Source organism: Puma concolor, chromosome E4 (assembly GCF_028749965.1).
Source record: "Puma concolor isolate L17-30 chromosome E4, mPumCon1.1.hap2, whole genome shotgun sequence".
In the NCBI taxonomy this organism is placed as follows: domain Eukaryota; kingdom Metazoa; phylum Chordata; class Mammalia; order Carnivora; family Felidae; genus Puma; species Puma concolor.
The window spans coordinates 14,683,529-14,706,724 of record NC_141683.1 but is presented as its reverse complement, the minus strand read 5'-3'; the positions used below and the strand labels follow the sequence as shown (position 1 = coordinate 14,706,724).

The following is a 23,196-nucleotide window of genomic DNA, read 5'->3' as shown; positions in this document are numbered from 1 at the left end:
AAAAACCTAAAAAAAAAAAATTCCAAAATAGTCTTTGTTAACCTGCTTCATTTTACAATACTGATTTAGATCACTTTTTGTTTTTAGAATGACAACATACAGGAAGAAATGATTTTCACTTCAAGAAAATCTGCTCAAAATGAAAATGTGTTGATGTAATTGTTAGTTCAATTACAAGAATATCAATTCACAATGTTAAAATAAACATAATAAAATGCAATATTTTGCAACCATGTCTGTTTATTGCACACATTATGTGCCCTGTAAACACACCTGTATGTATACACTATGAATATCTTTACCTCTACTGTCCTAACTTGGGTTTGGTAAGCACAGTAGGAGTCGTAAAATCTATGTATCCAAATGTTGAGACCAATTAATTAATTGGTAAATTTTAATCAGTTATGAATTTTCTTTTAAAGGGGTACCATGTAACTCAAAAATGAAAGCAAACAAATTTGAGGGGAACATAGCCTTAAAATTATGTTTGGGGAGAAGGAAGGAAAGAAGGAAATGACTCGAGGACACAGTCTCACCAAGTATAACAAGTATACAAAGAAAGAAGTTCAATTGCTAAGGTAGGTCATGTTCAGCTTCTCTTGGCTACAGCTGAGGGATGGGTAATTTAGACAATAAAGGAAGAGACCTATGTATTCTCTAAATTTTTTAGCACAACCAATTAATTTCACATGGGGCTTTAGATACTGTAGAATAGAAAATGGCTTCCCAAATGAGCAGAGAAGAATGTTACCACCTTTTTAAAGGAGACATGAATGATGCCTTCTAAATCATGAATTTCTTTGGATGCTTTGGGTTCTATGGGCACAGTAATGGGTAAAAATTAACTATATGTGAAACATAAATTAATGGGCTTCATATCTTAAATATTTGATTTATATTAAGAATTCAATATTTTGATTGTTTATTTCTCCAATTACATCCTGGTACAAATAGAAAGAACATCAGGTCTGCACTGATTTTTCTTGAAGACTGAATGGGGAAGGGATGCATGTACTTCCGATGTATGTTTGTGTGATAGCAGGGAACTTAGGATATTGCCACTTCCCTACTTTGAGTATTGATTCATGTTTTGTATAGTGAAATACAGGGGTACCTTGGACTGCAAGTAACTTGTTCTGCGAGTGTTCTGCACGACAAGCAAACATTCCTAATAAATTTTAACTTGATAAACGAGAGATATCTTTCAATGCTAGTAGTGTGGGAGGGCATATATCACATGATCACAACTGAGCCAATGGTTCTTCTCTCTCTCTTTCTCTCTGTCACTGTGGGATTGTGGGTGATCGCCTCCCATGCTCAGATGCTCAGTCTCAGGCCATGTTGTTTGACAGAAGATCAGTTATTTTGAGAACATTGGAAAGTGCCCACAACTGGCACTCGTGTATTTTTTTGTCACTTCAAAGCACCTATGGACAGTCCTTTGCTTTTCCATACAAGAGTAAGCTTAGGAATGCTTTGCTTCATTCTAGGTCATTGGATAGGTTCCTTGTTAAACTTTCACGAAAAGAAAAAGAATCCATTGAGCCAATAGATAGCAGTGATTCTGTTAGTGAGTGATAGTGAAATTTGTCCTACACAGTAACCTTTCTCCCTCTGGTCTCCCTCATACCAGCCACAAAGGTTTTCAAAGGTAATTTATTTTTCTTTGTATTTTCTTTATTATTTTGTATCATATTACAGTATTATAATCATTTTTATATGAATGAATATTTTTGGGTTGTGGAATAAATCATCCAGGTTTCCCTGGTTTCTTATGGGGAAATTTGCTTTGATATACAAGTGCTTTGGATGACAAGCATGTTTCCAGAATGAATTATGCTCGCAAACCAAGGTTTTACGGTACTTCCATAACATAAAAAATATTTTAAGTCCTCTGAGAGACACATAAAGGGCTCTAGAGGTCAAGATTAAGACCTTTCTTCTGCTTGCTGAAAATGTAAACATGATCTTTTTAAGAGGGAGTGTTAGAGGAAAATACCCAAGGTAAGTGAGCATCTCAGAGGGGCTGCTTCAGATGACTAGGATCTCTCCAGATGGGAAACAACACAAAACATTCATAAAGACTGCAATACTTAATCAAGAAGTTTCCCCATGTTGGTATGTTCTGCTTTTCCTCACTATGAGGGTTCGAACATTAGGAGTTTGGGACCAGTCTCACAAGAACCTTACTGTGTGTTATCAGTGGCTCCAAATTTGGCTTTTCAAAATTCTAGGCTTTTAGAAAATTCAGGCAATGGGTTTTTAAAGAAATCTTTTGAGTAGATCCTAGAGCACTATACACAATCTAAGAAGTTTTAACCTGGTATATAGATGATCTCCTCCAGATTTCTCCCCTTACATAGCTAGAATGAGTATTTAACAAAAAGCACTTTTTTAAAAAAAGGCAAATTTCTATGAAACAAACTTACAGAAAATAATCATACAATAGGGTTACTCTATCCAATAAGAATGCCTCAAATGAACAATTCACCTGGTAGTCTATAATCCCTAAACCAAACTGTCCTCTTACCACAATACCCCTAGGAAAGAAGAGAATTCTTAAACATGTATGTTTGGCAAACCATAGATACTCTCAAATAGAAGGCTGACTATCTTTTCCCTAACTGGCAGTTAGGGCACCACCTGGGAAAGGTCTACTATAGGCATAAAGCTCTACTTCCTACTTTAAAAAACTCGGGGACTTACACATTTTCTAAAACCTACTAGAATGTAGTGAGGATTTTCAGGGCAGTGAAACTGCTGTGTGATACTATAATGGTAGATTCATGTCATTATACATTGATCCAAACCTACAGAATGTACCAGACCAGAGTGAACTGTAATGTAAACTGTAGACTTTAGGTGATTATGATGTATCATGGAGGCTTACCACTTGTAACAAACGTCCCGCCCACGTGGGGGATGGTGATAATGGGGGAGGTTGTGCATGTTTGGGGGCAGAGGGCCTATGAGAAAGAAGTCTCAGTACCTTCTCTTTAATTTTTCTGTGAACCTAAAACTGCTCTTAAAAAAACTTAAAAAACTCCATTAGAAAGGTGATTCACACGTGTTACCCTGGCCTTTACTCAACCAATAAAAGCCATTATAAATATAATATCAGTCCTTAATAATGAAGATCATCATCCTCTAAGCTAAGAGCAATTTAGAAGCCTTGGCGTTATAAAGCAGATGATTCAAAAATAACAATAGAAGCATATAATAAAAATGACTTGTTTTTGCTTGGTTTTAAAGTAACTACTCAGATGTTAGAAAAGGGCAAATCATTACCATTCATCCTCTTGTTCACCTTGTAAATGGGTTGGATCACTGCCAGAGATCTGAATTCTTGGGAGAGCCATTTAAATTTTCAAATAACTCGATTCAATAATTCAAACAGGTTACTCCAATGGTTAAAACTGAAAATTAGTTTACTACAGTTGCATTGATCTAAAAAAATATCAACCTTTGGGAAGACAGAGGTAGAAGTAAATCCAGATGAATAGAATTTACAGTTCGGTCATGGTGAATTGAAAAAATACATTTTTCTTTCAATAATTATTTGATGTTCTAAATGAGGTAAAATTGGTAAAATCCGCAAGTCATGTTGAGGGCACTCCGGTGATAACAATGATGAGGTTTGTTTTGGTCAACAATGTCAGAGGGAAACATTAATCACTGTTTGTCAACTGTGAACCTGATACTACCCTGTCCAAGGATAGATGAATGGGTACCACCCCATTACAGAATCCTCACGAAAAAGCCAGATTCAAGGAATGTGAAATTGGCAAGCCTTTCAAACAAAGATTTGCTTAGGACTTCATTGACGTGATGATCGGTCTTTGAGTTCTGGGTGTGATAGGAAACAACATTCTTTCTGGCCTATCCCATTTGAGAAACACGTGGGTGTCTCATGTTTGCCTGGGCATTGCACACACAATGACTGAATCCAGCTAGAAATGACTGACCTATGAGATCAAAATAAATAGGGGCAACAAGCTGTTATTTATACCTAAAATAACTGGAAGTTGCTGAAAAAATTTTTAAAGGTAAAGGTTTTCACTTTAGCACCAGTAACTGTGAGGGAACCCCATTTCTATCACTGTGGCAGGACCATTCGCAGGACGCTAGAGTGAGGAGTTTGAGGCAAGGTCAATTTCTGCTTCGAAAACGGAAGCTATGTTGTAATATTAGGGCAATGGAATATATATATATATATATATATACACACACACACATATACATACATACAATGGAATATATATATACGCATGTATATATATACACATACACATATATAAATATGTACATACATATACATACATACACACACATATATGTGTACGTACATATGTATATATGTACGTACACATATACATGTGTACATATGTATGTACATATATATATATATATTAAATAAAAATTGTAAAACATTTCTTCTTTGTTTTTCTTCTCAGGCAGATTTTCCTGAATTGGGAGTGGCAGGTGCAGGGGTGCTTTTTGGTAGAGGAAATCCAAGACCTAATCCTTTTGGCCTCTGCATGGCTTGGATTGGCTCCGCGATCCCCTTGCCGTCTCGTCCAAGGCCTGACCCAGGTGTCCAGCCCATATTCTGGAGCATTCGATTTCCAATGTTGCTTTCTAGGATTGGCTGGGCGTTTTCTCCTACAAATCCTGAAATTATAAAATGACAAAAAAAAAAAAAAAAAACAACAACACCCCCCCGCCCCAAAACACATTAGTACAGACACAGGTGAAGATCTCCTCTCAAGCTAAGAAAATCATATTTTCATAAGTTTTTCTTTCAACAAGGTACTGGGGGTGGGGGTGGGGAAGGGGTGAGAGGGTCGTTGTTTATTCATCTTGGGAGAAGGAGCTTGTAGTGGTAGAGGGATCCATGGAAGAAAGATCTTGTTTAGAGTTTCAGCTATACTACTTAGTAGTTGATTAAGTTATTTAACTTCTTGGGGCTTTTGTTTTCTCTTCTGTAAAGTAGGTATAACAACGTCCACTGCCTACCTCACAGCAAGTTGCCAGGGTCAGATGAGATGGTGCAGGCAAAGTATTCTCAGTAAATGATAAAATACAAAGAGATTTAATTTCATTGCTGTGTTAGTGTCAACGATAATTCTGAAGATCACCAACTTACGATCTAATACCTTATACTTCCTCGGGGCTTTGACATTCCATAAAACCAAAACTAAAACCAAACCAAATAAAAAGCACAACTGATGACATCCCTAATTCATAGAAATTGTTGACATTGTTCTAATCATCTTGTTATTTATTATTTGGACTATAACATATGCACCTTTTAATTCCTTTCTTCCCCCTTCTTCCATTTCTATGTTTTGATCACTATAGAAGGAGGCAAGAAGGGAAGAATAGAGAAAAAAGAATATTACTGTCATGTATAGCACTGTATATAAAGTCATCCTTCCCTTTTCCCTCCATCCCTGATCTCCTACCTACCCTCATTCCTTATTTTGGAAAAGGAGGTTGGGCAGTGCTTACCATGAGATTTAGAAATAGCTGTTATTTCCCCAATGTTCTTAGCAAAGACAATTGAGAGATGCACCCATCTTAAGCATTATCTATTTGATGACATTTTCAAAGATTGACTTTTTTTTTTAACAAAGTTTTTATTTATTTATTTATTTTGATAGCACAGAAACTGAGATCATGACCTGACTCAAAATCGAGTTGGATCCTCAACTGACAGAGCTACCCAGACTCCCCCCAAAGATTGACCTTTAACTTAAATTTTCTTGTAGGCTCTTATGGAAATAGTTGAGCATACGAACCGTACATCTGATTCTAGGGGAAAGCACAGAAGTACCAAATCTCTAAATTCGAGGGATTGTGAAATGAACAAGTGTAAAAGTCAAGGAAGCACCAGAACCTGGGCTCCCTCCTTTGACAGAGACTTGGCCTTGCTCTGTGTGCCCCAGCTGTACAGTGCAGGCTGGCACCCTGAGAGTGGCCCATTTCTGCTTATCCTGTATCAGTAGCTGTGAGATTGTGGCATATGAAAGGGGACTATAGCAAATCTAGAGATAACCTGTTAAAAGTAATCAGGACTCTCAAATACAGAGCATTTCTTATGATACGCCCCTTGCAGAAGAAGGAAGTGGCGAGCAAATACTGGAGATTGTGTGGGAAAGGGGTTGAGGGCATCTTAAAACAGTCTTTATTTTAGTGAGAACATGTTTAGCCCAATCTCCTCTGTCAGAGCTTTCCGAGAAGTCTGTGGTAGAACTCTGGGCCACAAACTTGCAGGGATGCAGTGCTAGCTCGCCCTTCCCTCCTTAGTCCTCCATGGATAAAGTCTCACTTTTCAAAGATCTGAGTATGTCTCTGGTGTATATACCAGCTAAGCCCTGGGTCCGGCATATTTCTGGTCGGAAATGTGAGCTCTCTTCCTGGACAGTTTGAGGGTTGAAATGGGCAGCTGTTGACAAGATCACTCACTACTCTCGAAGGCTTGTGAATCAGATGTCTTTGGCATCGACCCACATCCCCCTCCGCACCTTTTCCACCATCATCAATTTTTCCTCCCTGACTTGGGGGTTATGAGGGTACCTTCTACTCCATCCCCACTCCCCAAGAAGGTTGGGACTCTCTGTCCTTTTCCTTCTCTAAGACTATGTTTAAAATGGTAATACAAGGCACAGAAGGATCCTCCAGCACCAGTAATAACAACAAAAGTTACTATGGGACTGGAAAGTGTAGTGTTCTATTTCTTCGCCTGGATGTTGGTAACAGAAATGGCCAGTGCATTATTGTTCTTTAAACTGTACCTATGCATTTCTGTGTATTCTTTGGCATATATATTTCACAGCAAAAAAAAAAAAAAATCATAATGAAAGAAATGCCAGGGTTGAACCAACAGTTTGTTTCACGTGGTACTTCATATCTGGCCTTCTCGGGGAAGAGCCAAGTGGGTTGTTCCTCCTGATTCTGACTTCTACAAGAATGGAAGTGCAAAGAGCTAGAAATAAGTTTTAATAACCGACACTCATTTACTATAATCAATTGATTTTCAAAGCCCTTTATTGGACATCGTGGTAGTCTCAATCTTCAGTACATTTTAGGACTGAGAATAGAATACATTATTGCCATTTGCTAAATTAATTACAGGGAGTAAGGAAAAACTAGGTTACTCCAATTATGAGTCAGTTTTGGATTTGTCAAATTGGGTCTCAGCTCACTGAAACAAGTACCTTAATGTGTAATGAAAAACCAAGCAGCTTAAATGGCAATGACTGTTGTCAAAGAAAAATTCATAATTAACATTATTTACTGCTAGACTAGGGCAATTATATATATATATATATATATATATATATATATATATATATATATATATATATAAAGTCTCTGTGCACATATGCACACACACATATACACACACACGCATATATAAAACGTAAAAAATGGACCTCTTAGTTAACACACGCACACACACACACACACACCAAACAAAAGCCGTTTGTCAAAACTTTTCCCTAATATAACAACAAAAAAAGCAATTAGGTTTTTATTTTGAAATTATGATTATGGTGGCAACCAAGACAGACATCCGAGATATCTAATATTTTCTGAACAGCCGCCGAACAGGTATGTCAGGTTGAACAGTGAACTAGCGTTCTGTCCCACACCCCTGATTTTTCAGTGATTGCCACAAATCAGTTTAACTCCATCTCTAAGCTCCAATCAGGTCAGAGGTCTACTGGTGCTCTGGCTGCACGTCTGTTTAATCATACCTTGGATGCAAGAGCTTGCAAAAGTTCAGGTTTAAAATCTGTTTCATATTTAAGAAAAAATATGAGGCCAATTTAATACACCTCTTCAAAAATTGCTAAATTGTGGTCAATTCTCAGATCTAAAGTGAACATCAAATGGTAATTGACTGAGTATCCTAATTTCAAATGTTGGTATTTGGTATTTCCCAGGAGTGACCACGCGAATTCTCCCCATGCTTGTTTTTTATACAGATGGAAAAGAACCCACTCCTTCTCTGTATTTTAGGTGATTTCATCTCTCTTCTTCATGAAAATAAAACAAAGCATTATATTATACTTTGAAGTAAAACAATAAAAAGAAAGAATATTTAATTTCTCAAACGCTAAATCTTTCCACAAAGAAACAGATTCCTGAAAAACAAACAAAAAAAAAGCTTTTCTATACAACCTTAAAGAAAAGGTAACAGTTACTTCATTTTTCATGGACAATGATTCTGGAGTGAGATCTACTGTTGGTCTCTCATCCTTTTTATGAGATTAAGACTTGGGAGCGGAACAACTCTGTCTCCGCACAGCATCCTACAACCTTAATTTCCTTTCCTTTTGCTCCTGGCAGTGCTAAATCTTTTAAGTCCTTTCCTGGAAGGCTGTCCTCCTGTTTGGGCAATTTTAGCAACACGAAGCCTGCTAACTCTCCCGCATGCTCCCGTTCCCAGCCCCCTTTACTCGGGATTTCTTATGACAGCCTAGTCGCTCCTTTCCCCTCGAATCTTCCAGAGAGTATTGTGGATGGCAATTCACTTGCGTAATTGGCTCAAGAGATGAAAATCTTGTATCGGCCTCTCTTAGCTGCTAATCTGTCCAGCTGACGGAAGCCTAATTGGCAGCTTGTTTAGTAATTTGGCTTCTCAAGTGTTGTATTGATGTTGGATAAACAGCCAATGGAAGGGGAGGTCATACATACTGCAGGGTTCCTACATAACAGCCCACGCACCCCACTTCAGACCCTCCCCTGTATTCAGAAGGCATTTGTGGTACGCATTCACTCTTTCTTACCATCCTCTTTTCCCTATTACTTCTCTAGCCAGCTTGGGGCCAAGACTATTATTATTATCATCATCATCATTATTATTTGTGGTTATTAAAATCGTGAGTTATAATGCAGTCCTCTGTTCTCAATAACTAATTTTTAAGGACATGGGTTGTTTGATTACTATTAAGAAAAGAAACAGCATTTCGCACAGTTTGAGTTGTGAGAAAATGGTACGTGTTACTACTCATTGTCAGGTGTTTTAATTATTTCATTCTGAATATAGAAAAGCCTGATTCAGACCATTCTGCATTTTATCTGCAAAACTGTAGACACTTCTCATGTGAATTTTGTTAAATCAAATCAGTTTGAATCTTTAATGCCTAAAATACAGGGCACATGCTTTTAAAATAATAAATAATAAAAATTTAATGTAGAACTAATTTCCCTTTTTTTCTTAAGTGATGAAAACTTTGTAAAAAAATGAAAGACGTAATCTATATTGACATGTTTGGAGAAGTGTTTTTATTAATAAATATTTTTATTATACGGAAATATATTTCTTATGGAATCATTATGTATCAAAGAATAGTCTTTTCAAAAAACTAAAAAAAAATATCTTAAAATTGTATTGGTTGTGAAGGCACACAGGGATGTTAATTTTCAATAATATAATCCGTACCATGGTCTCCCTATTATGTACCATGCACGTGGTTTACTTGTTAGGCATATGATATTCATCCCCGTTCCTCATAACAACTGTGCTAAGAAGGAATGATAAATGGCCTTGGAGACACGATGTCACTTAACCATGACTATGCAGTGAGTAAGCTCCGATTCAAACTTTGGTTAAGTTTACTCCGAAAGCCTACATCCTTTCCTGAAAATTAATGGCAAGTAAATAGTTTTAGTGATGATGATGCTTCAAATAACTAAAAAAAAAAAAATGGGTTATAGGTGAATTGCAATAATATCTTCTCTCAATTTGCTTATAGGCAATATACAGCAAAAATATACTGGCATAGGTGGATAACAATATATAACGAAGTCTGTAGCTCTGCAGTTACAAATACTTCCATATACACTATTTCTTTTGACCTTCCTGGCCAATCTAAGGTATTATTGGTTTCATTTTGCAGATGACACTGAGGTTTGAAGAGGTAACACACCTGCCCAAAGTCAACTAGCTAGAAAGTCCCAGTTAGAATGTGAACTCTCATTTGAGTCCAAATGTTACTGACTCACTGACTGAACATTTAATTTAAAATACTATACCACTAATATTTTCTATTATGTCATTTCTTCTGCCACATTCTCTCAAATGACTAAGATTTTACTCTATTCACAAATTTCAAACTCCTGAAAAATTTCTAGTCTAACCTAGCATAGCAAGTCTGTCTGAAAAGAGTGCTTCAAGTCTCTTGAAATACTTAAAGATTTATTTTGCTTGCTATAAATACAGCTTATCTGGCTTTCTTTTACAGATATTTAAATTATAACTTAAGTTTTAGTTGTACTTACCATAAACAGCATTTACAGGGTTTTGTTTTTTGATCTATGATAATAATCCCTGAATTTAACTGATGCATTTACTCCATTTACATTTATTGTGATTACTGGTATATCTGGATCTATTTTTCCCGTATTATTTAATGCTATTTGCCTCACGTTTCTCTATATTTTTGTGGACTTCTCTATATTTTTGTTTCTTCCTTTCTGGCATCTCTACATTTTTGTTTCCTCCTTTATGGTATCTATTGCTTGTTTACACTAGCTTGAAAATTATATTTTTATTCTTTTGGTTATTACCTTTAAGTGTCAACATGCATACTTATTATTTTTTCACACTTCCATATTGTTGTCCAGAGTTTTACTTCCATCTTACTTTTATACATCCAAATTAACCATCTTCATGGGCACTTCAACATCATTATTAACTTTTACATATTCAATATTTTAGCTTTATGGACACGTTTAACAATCTCTTTGCTCACAGTTCCTTCTTGATTTTGATTCTCTTTTTATGCATCCTATTTTCTTCTACATGAAGTGCTAAGTTTAGTAATAATTGGTCTTTACCTGGAATTGTCTTTATTTCATCCTCACTCTTGGGAAATAGTTTAACTGGATATAAAACTCTATGTTGATAATTATTTTGTCTCTATACTTTGAAAATCTTATCTCTTATGTTCTAGACTGTACTCATGTTTTTAAGTTTGCTACCAATGTGATGTCATTCTTACGTAGGTTACATCTTTTATCCCTGGCTACTAAGTTCTTTTCTTTCTCTTTGGTGTTCTTAAGTTTTATTACAATGCGTCTAGGTATGATTAAATTTACATTTACTATTTTCTGATAAAGATTTGTGTACAGTTTGAATATGAAGATTCACATTTTCCTTCAGTTGTTTCATTGAATTCAGTCAATATGCCCCTGGAATAATGCACCTCCCTATTCTTTCTACCTCTTCTGGAAGTTCTATTAGATGTATGTGTGTTGAACTTGATTCTCCTTCAAGTCTTCCAGCCATTCTACCTTCCATATTTTTACCTCAGTTCTTTTAGGTAGTCTCTTCAAATTGCTCTTTAAATCTGTTTACAACTTTTTTTTTTTTAATTTTTGGCTCATAAGACCACTTTCCGTAGGTTTTCATTTGTAAAATAAAAAGAATCATTTAGAGTTTAAGGCATGTACCACGAGAGTGGCTTTGCATTTGCTTCAAAGACCAGTTTTTTGTTAGGTTTTTGGCTTGGTGTAATTTTACAATAGAAATTCATGTGAGGATAAATTCTTGGTTACAAATCTTCAGAATCCTCTACTTGAAGCCCAGGTGGAAATGAGATCCTTTATTTTCCTGTGCCTATAGGCAGAGTTTTGTTTCCAGTCTGCCCTTTTCTGAGGACAGAGCTTTCCAGAGGTTCTGGCTTGATAGGATCTTTACTTACACCCAACTCCCCATCTTAGCTCCCTTCCCACAGGGGCACTCACCAATATACCTCAGTGGTCCTAGATTGGGACAGTCTAAACTGGGCGTGGGCATGGGAGGTGCTTAGGATCATTTCTGGTCTTTTTTTTAAATTTTTTTTTTTCAACGTTTATTTATTTTTGGGACAGAGAGAGACAGAGCATGAACGGGGGAGGGGCAGAGAGAGAGGGAGACACAGAATCGGAAACAGGCTCCAGGCTCTGAGCCATCAGCCCAGAGCCTGACGCGGGGATCGAACTCACGGACCGCGAGATTGTGACCTGGCTGAAGTCGGACGCTCAACCGACTGCGCCACCCAGGCGCCCCGGATCATTTCTGGTCTTGACCATTTACTTTCCTTCAGTCTCAACTATACATCTAAAAAGATGGCTTTACATTTTGTTCAGCATGTCCAGATATTCTGTAGTTTGAGTCTTTTCTCATTATTTAGTCTTTTATATTGTCAGGAACACAACGGTTTTCTATCTAATTTGGATGCTTACCCTTTCCTTAAGTGTTCCTGATATGAAATGGAGAGCCATTTAAGGCTCTCCTAAAACAGCAAACTGAAAGGTAGTTTGGTGATGCGTGTATCAAGAGGATGACAGTGATATGTTTCCTAGGCTTTTGCTATAGGTTCAGATATAGTCTGTTTTCAAATTTAATACCATTGATCTTCCCCCAAAGTCTGCCTGTTTTAAAATCCTAGAAGAGGTAAGATAAACTACAGTGGTCATATAGATCCAGTGGTAAAAGAAAATAAAAATAGAATTATTGATAAAGTAAATTTGGACAATTGAAGAGATATAGCACTTTAGAAGTGGGCTTGGTTACACCAACCATTTCTTGATTATGATCAGTGTGACTTTAACTTAAAAGCACACTTTCTAAAAATCTTCACCCATTATTAGGATTTACAACTCGCCTTTATTGCCTTAAGTATTCACAGAGATTATTTTATTATTGAAGCATCAGTAGGATGCTGAGGAAAAAGTCGACAAGTCACAACAAGCTATAATGCAACCTCTTGCCAAGAGGTTGCATGTCCCAGAAGACAGTTACCCTGGAGTAATATCTACACCAAGATATTAAACTTCAATATGCGGGGCATCCGGGGGGCTCAGTTGGTTGGGCGTCCAACTTCAGCTCAGGTCATGATCTCACGGTTCGTGAGTTCAAGCCCCATGTCGGGCTCTGTGCTGACAGCTCAGAGTCTCAAGCCTGCTTCAGATTCTGTTTTCCTTTCTCTCTGCCCCTTCCCCATTCACACTCTGTCTCTCTCTGTCTCAAAAATGAATAAACATTAAAAAAAATTAAACTTCAATAGGCATCTCATTACATAATTTAAAATGTATAGAAAAAAGGTTGACTCCTTATGATGACTATTTTCCTTATGATATTTGTTCAATAGAAAGCAAAATAACAACAACAAAAAAAGCAAAACAGTAATAGCAAATACTAATTGTGGATAGCAATGAATTTAGTAACGTATAGAGAACAAAGCATTTAAAAAAATGAGGTAGCCACAATATTTCAGAAAGCACACTTAAATCTTCTTACTATCAAATCCTCAATAAGCTATGACTTCTACCAAAAACACAGACCATAACCAACATTGCTGACTGCCTTTTAAAAATGTGTTAATAATATTCTTCCTATTTTGTTCACTGCTTTTCTTCACCTTTACAGATGACATTTTTCAAACTATAAAATGCATTCTGCTGGCAAACCTTCTTGCTTCAACAGTTCTCAATTTTATAATAGTAAATCTACATCCTTTGCTACTGAGACATCCACTATCTTTTGGTATGTGACTTTGAATGAGGCAGAGAACAAGCCATACATTTAAAAATCAATATCTAACCTTATCAATATTCATTTTACTTTGTCGATACAAAATACAAAGGTGAAAGAGCAGTAAATAAGCTAAAGCACTGAAATAAATTTGGTGTTCCTGTCACAATTAATAAATGTTCACCCGATAACACTGCTGGCTAGTCTATAGCCTTATAAAGCGAATGAAATTATGCTTCAGTGCTATTGCTAAAACGGGGCGAATAAAATTTTCAACACAATAGCAGGTAAAGATGATCAGATTTGGGGTTATTAATTTCATAGGGGACTTTTAAAAGTATATTATTTATTATGTATAAAACATATAACTGTTTATTTTTAGAGTCTTAAATTGTCATATGAACCCTGTTCAGGATTATAAAGTTAAAGTGCCAAATTATAGTTTTCTGACAATGTTTTGGTACATGTTTTCTGAAGCTGCTGTTTGACCGCATAATATTTCACATACAAATCAGAGGGGATCATTAAACAATATTTGAGCTGTCTGCCTTTTAACTCTTATCCCCTATTTCGAAAGAGAGGCAGTTATCTTTACTTGCATTTTTCCAGCTTGGACTGAACACTGACTAAAGGCAGAAGAAAACTGTGAAAATATACTTCCGTTCAATGCATTATTTGGTATGTTTGCAAGGGCCTATAAAATGGCAAGAATATTAACTTTAAAATAGTTCTATGTGCTAACTCAACTTTGAAAACTTACAAATATAACTGACTATTAGGAGACTGAATATACTCCAGAATTTGAAAATTATAATTTTCAGAGACAAGATGATCTAGGATTCATAACCTCATTATCAAAGTGTATTTATGCAAAAGCATTTCTTACTTGAATTTGGATAATAATCTTCACCTTCGAGTTGATTCATTAGTATTAGAAGATATTCTTTTTAAAACTGAGGACTTTTAAATAACCTCATTCTCTTCCTCTTTGAGAGGAACAGTTATGCATGGATTTAAAAAATGCATTGGAAATGAGTAACATAATTCTCTTACTCAACTACTGTGAGTAATTACAAAAATGCATTAAATTTCTTTGAATTTTATTCTTTAAGCAAAAAAAAAAAAATCTAGTAATATAATCAAAATCCTGAATCTTAAGAGAATCACAACAGTTTTTAAATATAACATCTGGAATATGCTGGTATAAGCTTATGAATGTTTTAGGCTAAAGTTTAATGTTTATACCCATACTCCATATAAATGATTTCCTCTGATGCTATTGAGATGTAACATCAAAATCACCTTGTAGGAATAATTATATTATCCTCTCCTCAACCATTATGCCTTTTCCTTCTCACTTCACATATGTTCAGAGTGTTAGAACCTGACCCTCGTATTCTCTCTTCCTTATTGCTGGCACAAAGGTGCCTTAGTCATACTCCTAAGATTGTTCTTGTACTATTTCTGCCACTAATGTCTGAATCATTGAAAGATAAGAGAATTCAGGGACCATTCAACTGGAATGGGGCTATTAAAGAATCCTACACCTGCCTTATGAAAGATTTGAATTGAAGAACTTAAGACATGCATTTGATCTAAAAGTGGCTATATGTTCCTGCATAAAGAGAGATATCAGACGTATTCTCACGAAGGTTCTGTAACTCTACATAGCGATACTGAGATAAGTCTTCCGTGAAACTTAAGACACAACAGCAGGCTCAAATAAACCTATGCAATGGAACAGTCTTTACAAATGTATTCTTACACAAAGGCTATAGTATGTTGTCATGGAAAGAGTAGGGATTTAGAAGTCCTGAAGGTGGATGTAGGCTTGAAACCTCGCTTGGCCATTCAGTCATTATGTCTTCTCCAGCAACAAAGAAAAAACCGAACACTGCTGTGTATCTTAAATTTTATGGTGTAAAGTGATAATAACACCACCAAGCTCACAGAATTATTACAAAGATAAAAGAAAATAATAAAGTTTCTGTTACGTACTAGGTACCCAACAAGTGGTAAACATTATTCTACATAAATATGAACACATGCCACACATAGGTGCTTCTTACTTCCAAATTCTGAAAACTCAATACAACTACAAGATGAAGATCAATATTATATCCACTCATAACCACATGTCTAATTTCATAATGTCACCCTTCATATAGAGGGAACAACTACATCATGAGCGCTTCAATTGTAAGGCATTCAATTTTTTTAGTCCTCAACCATAGGACAGGTGCCCTAAATAAAAAATTAAAGCTTCCCATCCTTTATTTCTTTGACATCACCATGTCAAGATTTTTCTCCCCCTTCTCATAGTTTATTCTCCTGGTTGACATGAATCTTATTTTCGTATTGTACAGTTCAGAATGGGAAAAAGAACTTTTCCTATACAAGGTTTCCCAAATGAAGAGAAAGTTTATAGATCTGAATGGGTTAAAGATCCCAGGCAACAGGCCAAAGCTATTATTCTTTGTAACTGACCAAGTAACTACACTGAAAACATTTCTTAGACTCAGTTTGCCATGTCACAAATCTAGGATGGTTAACTGTAGTTTATTCTGTTGTGTGTGTGTGTGTGTGGGGGGGGGGTCCAACACTTTAATGTCCTGTTGGCTTCCTCCTCTCATTGGTTTTTTATCTCTACCTTCCTTACCATTGTTCTTGCATGAGATTTTGTTATACATACTAGTGTTATTCCTATCCTTCACCACCAAGCTTGAGTCTTTTAGGAAGGCTTCTCGGGCCTAGTGACTTCCCTCTGCTCAGCACTTGTGTTTTTCCCTATTCCACACTCTTTAGAATGGCATGCTATTCGAAGGATGTGTCCTTTGAGGTGGAAATGGTGAGAGACATTTTATTCTAATGCAGATTTTTTTTTTTTTTTTTTTTTTGAGTAAACTCAATGCCCAACGTGGGGCTTGAACTCAGGACCCTGAGATCAAGCGTCTCGGGCCCTACTGATGGAGTCAGACCGGTATCTCTGTTTAAATAAGGAAAGACAAACCAAGGATTGCTGCAGAGCTGGGGCTAGAAACCAGACGGACGCAATCATAGCTATAGCTTTCCGTCTTCCATGATATGGGGCCTTGTGTTTTGAGGCTGCTCCTTACACTTTTGAATTGCTTCCTATTAATCTCTTCTGGGGTTATTTGTCTTTTCATCTATTTATCCCTTGTCTTCCCAACCAGTCTATAAGTTTCTGGACACAGCCTTTGAAGATTTTGTATCCCTTAACACCTCACACAAAGTCTTGCGTTTGGGCAGGTGTGTGGCAAATATTTTGGTGACTGGCTGCCTGAAAAATCTGGGCAAGGAGCACACAGTACATCCGGACACCCAAGGCAGGCGATTTAATAGTTGCTTGTAACTGTGCTTTTTTCTCAGTGCAAGTGATTTAGAATTATCTGTATTTTCCTCTTGATGGCTTATGAGCTTTGTATTTGTGTTCTGCCCCAACCCCTTTTTGCTTTACCTGCTGTGGTAGGTCCAGGCAAGGGTGCTGCTTTTCTTCTCCGCTTGATATCTCCAGTGCATAGGGATCCCAAATGCATGCTTGTTTGCCTACAAGTAATTATCAGAAAAAAACTATTAACAAAGGAGGAAAAAAATGACACATAAATACACAGCTTGGGTAATCTGAACCTAAATCAAAACATTCTCAACAAAGATGGAACAGCATAGTAAAACCACCAATCTTGTTTATATCGAAACATAATTACATTTGTTGACAAGCATTCAGCAGCTAAATGCGCCATCATAAATTGTTACTGGAATGAATAATATAAAAGGAATGCTTTTTAATTTTCAAAACTGGCAATCTTTCTAGCTCAACATAAAATCAAGCACTGTTGCTTCTGACAGGAAAATAGCTAAGATTAATTATCTAAAGAGATCACAATATTGTTGCTAGGTTATCAATTGGTTACTAATGCTTTACTGTCAGAGCAACGTTTATTACAGGAAAAGTATGATCAATTTCTTTTAGGATATTATGTGGCAGTGACTTCTCTTAAAACATTTTAAACAGATAGAAGGAAATAGTGATGTTTTCTCTTATAATTCATATGATCAGAATTCTTGCCTAATTGTTTATTAGCTAGGTGAGGAAATATAATTTGAATGCATTAATGCTGGTCTACTGCTACTAAACAGGCTAACAGGGTATTGGATTATATTTGTAAACACATGACACGTAGCGACTGAGAAGTAGAACTTCTGTTATTCTTGAAACTAGTTAGAACTGGATTATTCTGCCCAATCATGGACTCCTAAATTAGTAAGTTTTGGAAAAATTAGAAATGGCCCAATTAGAAGTCAAGAAAAAATAATACAAAGTTGGAAAAGACTGAAAAGTCTTTGAACATTTGAAGCTAGAGAGGGATGCTGTTCATTTCCCGGATCATAATCCCTGATGTGGGGTTGGGATCATGAAGCAAAAATAAATGATGTATGTTTATTGTAGCACGTGTTCTTCTAGGAATTCTATGTGTTCTTCAGGTAGTATCCTGAAGTTTTACAGCACCTGTAGGGAGGGGCCAAGGGCAGGCAGCCCCCAAATGGGGCACTTTGGCATGCAGATTGTATCAGGCTGAAAACAATCAAGGCCCAAAAGACTGAGGAAGAAACTTTATTACCCTCTCCCCCACCATAACTGATTAAAATAATTTAGGTAGAGGAGTTGCTTTAGGAAGAGACCCATCACCATTGATAACTACATTATAATATGAACTAAGTATGACAGAAAGGGAGGAACCTAACAAGGCCTGTTGTATCAAAGTCCTCTCTATGTCCCATTGTTTCTGAATGGCCCAGCAAACATTTGTTCTTCCAACATTTGTTCTTTTTCATCTTCTTGTGCATTATATTCCTTCTCATTTAAGTCCCAGATTCCTATCCCCCTTCTCCTTAGTTTAGGATGACATATATACTCCTCTCGCTGGACCGGTTTTGGAATCTCACGTCTGGGTGGGTTCCCTGAATGTACAAAATTTAAGTTGATTTTCTCCTGTTAACTTGTCTCATGTCAATTTGATTCTTAGTCCAGGTAGAAGAATCTTGAATGACAAAGGAAAATTATTTTCTCCCCTACACACCCAATTTGGAAACACCCAGATTACTAGAGAAAATTTTAAAAGGGAAAAATTAATTCAGGTAAAAACCAAGATATATATTTATAGACATACACTCTGACATTTAAATATAGTGAAAAATTGGAACTGGGGAGTTTAATTACTTTACATATAGGTTCTAGCCATATTGCACAAAGTAAAGTATTATAATGATCTGGTTGATCCACAGTCAAATAAATACACTGTGAAAATCTATCAGTATAGGTAACAGCAAATAGGCACTTGTCTTATTTTCTCTTCCTTTTGTATTAAGTGCATACTGTTTCTCCATTAAATATTTACAATTATTTTTTAAAATGTTGACTTACTTATTTTGGGGGGGGAGCAGAGGGGGTAGAGAGAGAGAGGGAGAGAGAGAGAGAAAAATCCCAAGCAGGCTCTGCGCTGTCAGCACAGAGCCCAACGCCAGACCCGATCTCATGAACCATGAGATCATCACCTGACCTGAGCTGAAATCAAGAGTCAGATGTTTAACTGACTAAGCCACCGAGACACCCGTAAATATTTACAATTATGAAAATATTTAAAAGAAATTAGTTCAGGTAGTGACTAACTTTGCAGAAATACACACACACACATACACATATGTCAAAATGTTTATCGACATGCAAAATGGTAACATTTTTGTTGGATTTTGAGGTGTGGTCTTGGCCCCAATGCCAAGAAAAGCGAATTGTTTTGATCCTATCTATTTAAAAATTTTTTAAATATATATTTTTGATAGAGAAAGGCAGCGTGAGCAGGGGAGGGGCAGAGAGAGAGGGAGACACGGAATCCAAAGCAGGCTCCACGCTCTGAGTTGTCGGCACAGAGCCCGGCACAGGGCTCAAACTCGTGAGAGCCGTGAGATCGTGACCTGAGCTGAAGTTGGACACTTAACCGACTGAGTCACCCAGGTGCCCCTGATCATACCTATTTTTTAAAACTATTAGAAATTTTTAAAGGCTACAATAATATCAGAGAAGACACATCCTTTTGATACAAAATTAATGAATTCAGTTGTTCAGCAAGCATTTATTAGTATCTACTACGGACTTAGCATAAGCGCCCAGAGGTGGTGACAATAAGGAGAGTAGGAAAGAAGAGATGGCAGATACAAAGGTCCTGGAATGTTCCCGTCCAATTATTGGAGGAGTTTACAGTCTGAATAGGGAGACTACGTCATGAGTACATGAAATAATTAAGAACACTGGTGGCAATGGCAGGGTCTGCAACTTTATTAAATATTACTAGAGATTGTATTATTTAGTCCTAATGACAATTCTTTCTTTTTTTAAGCTTATTTATTTATTTTGAGGGTGGGGAGGGGCACCCCCTCCCATGGGGGGGGGCCCAATGCAGGACTGTCTCACAAACTGTGCCTGAGCCGAAATCCAGAGTCAGACACTTAACCAACTGAGCCACACAGGTGCCCTGGTCCTTATAACAATTCTAAACATGTTGTGTTGCATATACCTTTCTTCCTTTGTAGGTAAATATTTGTACTTCAATGGAAAACTATACTTTTGGAGCATAGTCTTCTTGGCATCAGGTTCTGATTCTACAGGAGCTAGTTTACAATTCTATGCCCTAGGTACCCAAGCAATGGGAAATAATGCTTGTCTATAGAAATGCAAATGAATTGTACCCAGGAAGGACAATCCTCCTTCCTGTGGAAAAGCCAGTTCTGCATCCATTTGCACATTTATGTCCCCATTCCTTACTCTTTATAAATTTGTGCTTCTCTGACTTCTCCCTGGAAGCCCTTATAAGATCTGCCTGGTTCCCTCGTTCACTCATGAGTTAAATAATATCTCAAACACACACTCTTTTTAATTTGTGAAAGAGTCACGATTTTATCTTTTTGTCCAAAATTATCCTTTAACATCTTTGATCCCTCCTGAGCACCGCCTCCAGCCCCTCCCCACCCCTCACCCCCCCGCCCCCCCTCCCAGCAAAAGACTGCAGTAAAACTGACCTTCTGCAGAGCATACACCAGACAGGCTCAGATATCAGGAATAGCTGAGAAGGAGGGGGAGGTACCATTCGGAAAATGGGAATAAAGTGGGAATCTGCATTCTGAGGCACAGCCCTTTTGTTGTCGAGTTGTGAAAACCAGCCCACGGACCATCTACTTCTGATCCTCTTGTTAAAACAGAATTATGCTAAGTGAAATAAGTCAGTCAGAGAAAGACAAATGCCACGTGATTTCACTCATACTTGTAATTTAAGAAACAAAACAAATGAACATATGGGAAGGGGCGGGGCAAGAGAGGAGGGAAGCAAACCACCAGAGGCTCTTAATGATAGAGAATAAACTGAGGGTTTATGGGAGGGAGGTGGGTGGGAGAGGGGCTAGATGGGTGATGGGTGCTAAAAAGGACACTTGTGATGAGCACTGGGTGTTGTATGTAAATGAGGAGTCAGTGAATTCTACTCCTGAAACCAATATTGCACTGTATGTTAACTAAAATTTAAATTAAAAAAAAAAAAAAAGTAACCAAAAAGCACCCCCCCACCCCCGCTCCCCACACCAAAAACAAAAACAAAAACAAAAACAAACAATAACAACAACAACAAAACCCCCCAAAACATAAATAACCTTAGTTTAAGTAATTGCTGGTTAGGTTTCCTACACCTGTTGCTGAAAGTGTTTTAAATGATACAGTTTGTTCGGGTCAGAGATTTAGGAGTAGCTCAGGACGTCTGGGGAGCAGTGTTTCAAGAAGGGACTACATAATATGAAGGAAAAAGAACACTGGGGTTGGATCATGGGCCATATATATGCCACATATCCCCCATGGAGGCATCTGAATTTTATAGCTGATGTGGAGTTATCAAAGGTCATTTGGTAAGAGATTAGAATCCTGGGATGCTGGTAGGCAGTGGGGTTGGCCAGAGTTGAGACTGACGAGAGGGTTTGCAAAATCTAGACACACATTGCCTCCCAGGTCTCCTTTCTGTTACCACTGAGAATAACACCACGGAACTTCTTTGTGTTAGTCTATCTCAGAGAGGAGGTGGGCAGGGACGGGCAGGTGGTCCATGAAAAGTCCTGATTCTGGCATTAAAAAAACAAGCAAACAAAAACAAAAACAAAACAAATGAACAAACAAAAAACAACTATGCCAGATTTCATTACTTTCAGATACATTTAAAGCTCAAACTGAGCTAAAGAAAATTAGCCAGGAGTGTCTCTCTTAAGAAATACATTTTTAGACACAATTAGAAGAAATACTGGAGGGTCTGACACATAGTAGCTGCTCACTGTGACTATTACCATTGCTGGCCTCCATTTACATTGTTCTCGCACTAATGCATGTAACAGGAGTCTTCCAATTGCTTGAAAATCATTCTCTGATGTCAGTATTGCCTTTAAACCTTTATCATTTTTTTTTTTTTTTACACTATTAAAACTTATTAGGAAGGCCTGTTTACAAACGTGGTGGAAAACAAACCTCAGGAACAACTCCTTCTTTTAAACATTTCTCCTCATTGCTGGGCCCAAATTCCCTTTTGGGTATCTTTGCAGAAGAAATGGGAATTTTCATTTAACTCCTCTTCCCCACCCTCAGCAGAGCTACATACAGGAGAAGAGACAGACAAACATTCAAGGAGAATAAAGTTAAAGTTAATAAAGTCAGTACATTGAACCTGAAGACCTGAACCATAAGAAAACAAGCTGGTTGCATTTCAGTAATTCTATCAGGAATTGACTATCTGTTACAACACATTCAGAGATCTGGATTATTGATCAGTAAAATTACCCCATTTAGGCTTGTCCGCCCCCCTTTTTCCTTCAGACAGGTGCAATGAAGTTGCTACAAATAACACTAAGTAAGGTCTACTCTGTTATTTGGTTGTCACTCTTAATGTAAAACATAGCAGTTACCTTTTAATTTGAAATCAATGAATGTCTCAAAGGCAACCTTGTTGCTTTGGTCTAAATGAGTCATTTGGTTTTGCAAAGCAGAACACTTGGCTTACTACTCAAGGTGATAGTTGGCGATTTTTGTTTTTTGTGGTGGTGTTTTGAAGAATGATAATACACTTTTCCATGAAAAGACCCTAAGTTCTTAAGAATAATGTTAAGATTTTTTGGTAAGGCGCTGCAAGGAAATTACCAATCAGCTATGTCTGTATATTTGTTTCCATTAACAGTATTTGGTTGCAGTGAAGAGAGGAGACAAATCAAAACCTGATAACTTTCTAACTACTGACACCTTCAACATTAGAGATAAACAAATATGTCTTTAAGAGGAAGGGCCGAAGGAATAATGTTGTTTTGTTTTGGATTACTAAGTATCGTCACCTAGTTATGATCTGAAACATGGTTTCCCATGTACTAATTCTGGAAGTTTTCCTATTAAATATTAGAAAAGCAGAGCTCAGAAAGAGAGTCTTTGTTTTGTTTTGCTTTTGAAATGGACCTCATCTGGTTTATCCCAACATCCCTTTAAATGGTGTGGTGGTAGGAAACTGGACGTTTTATCTGAAGGAAAAAAAAAAAAAAAAAAAAAACAAAAAACAAACGTGAAAAACCAGGAAAAA

At 37.0% G+C, this 23,196-nt stretch overlaps 1 protein-coding gene across 2 annotated transcripts in view; it reads right to left on the bottom strand.

Moving 5' to 3' along the window:
* Positions 1-3,410: 3,410 nt before the first annotated feature.
* The window catches only part of GPATCH2 (G-patch domain containing 2), a 177,641-nt gene continuing 157,855 nt past the window's right edge, over positions 3,411-23,196 (bottom strand). Inside the window, exons 9-10 of one of the 2 annotated variants that reach the window (XM_086693314.1) lie at positions 17,010-17,098; positions 3,411-4,671 (exon numbers count right to left, since the gene is read on the bottom strand). In XM_086693314.1, the coding sequence (XP_086549440.1) occupies positions 4,451-4,671; positions 17,010-17,098 (310 nt within the window). In that variant the 3' untranslated portion in view covers positions 3,411-4,450. Of the gene's footprint in view, positions 4,672-4,742; positions 5,356-17,009; positions 17,099-23,196 lie in introns of those variants that run through there. The other variant, XM_086693315.1, reaches the window with a different exon arrangement.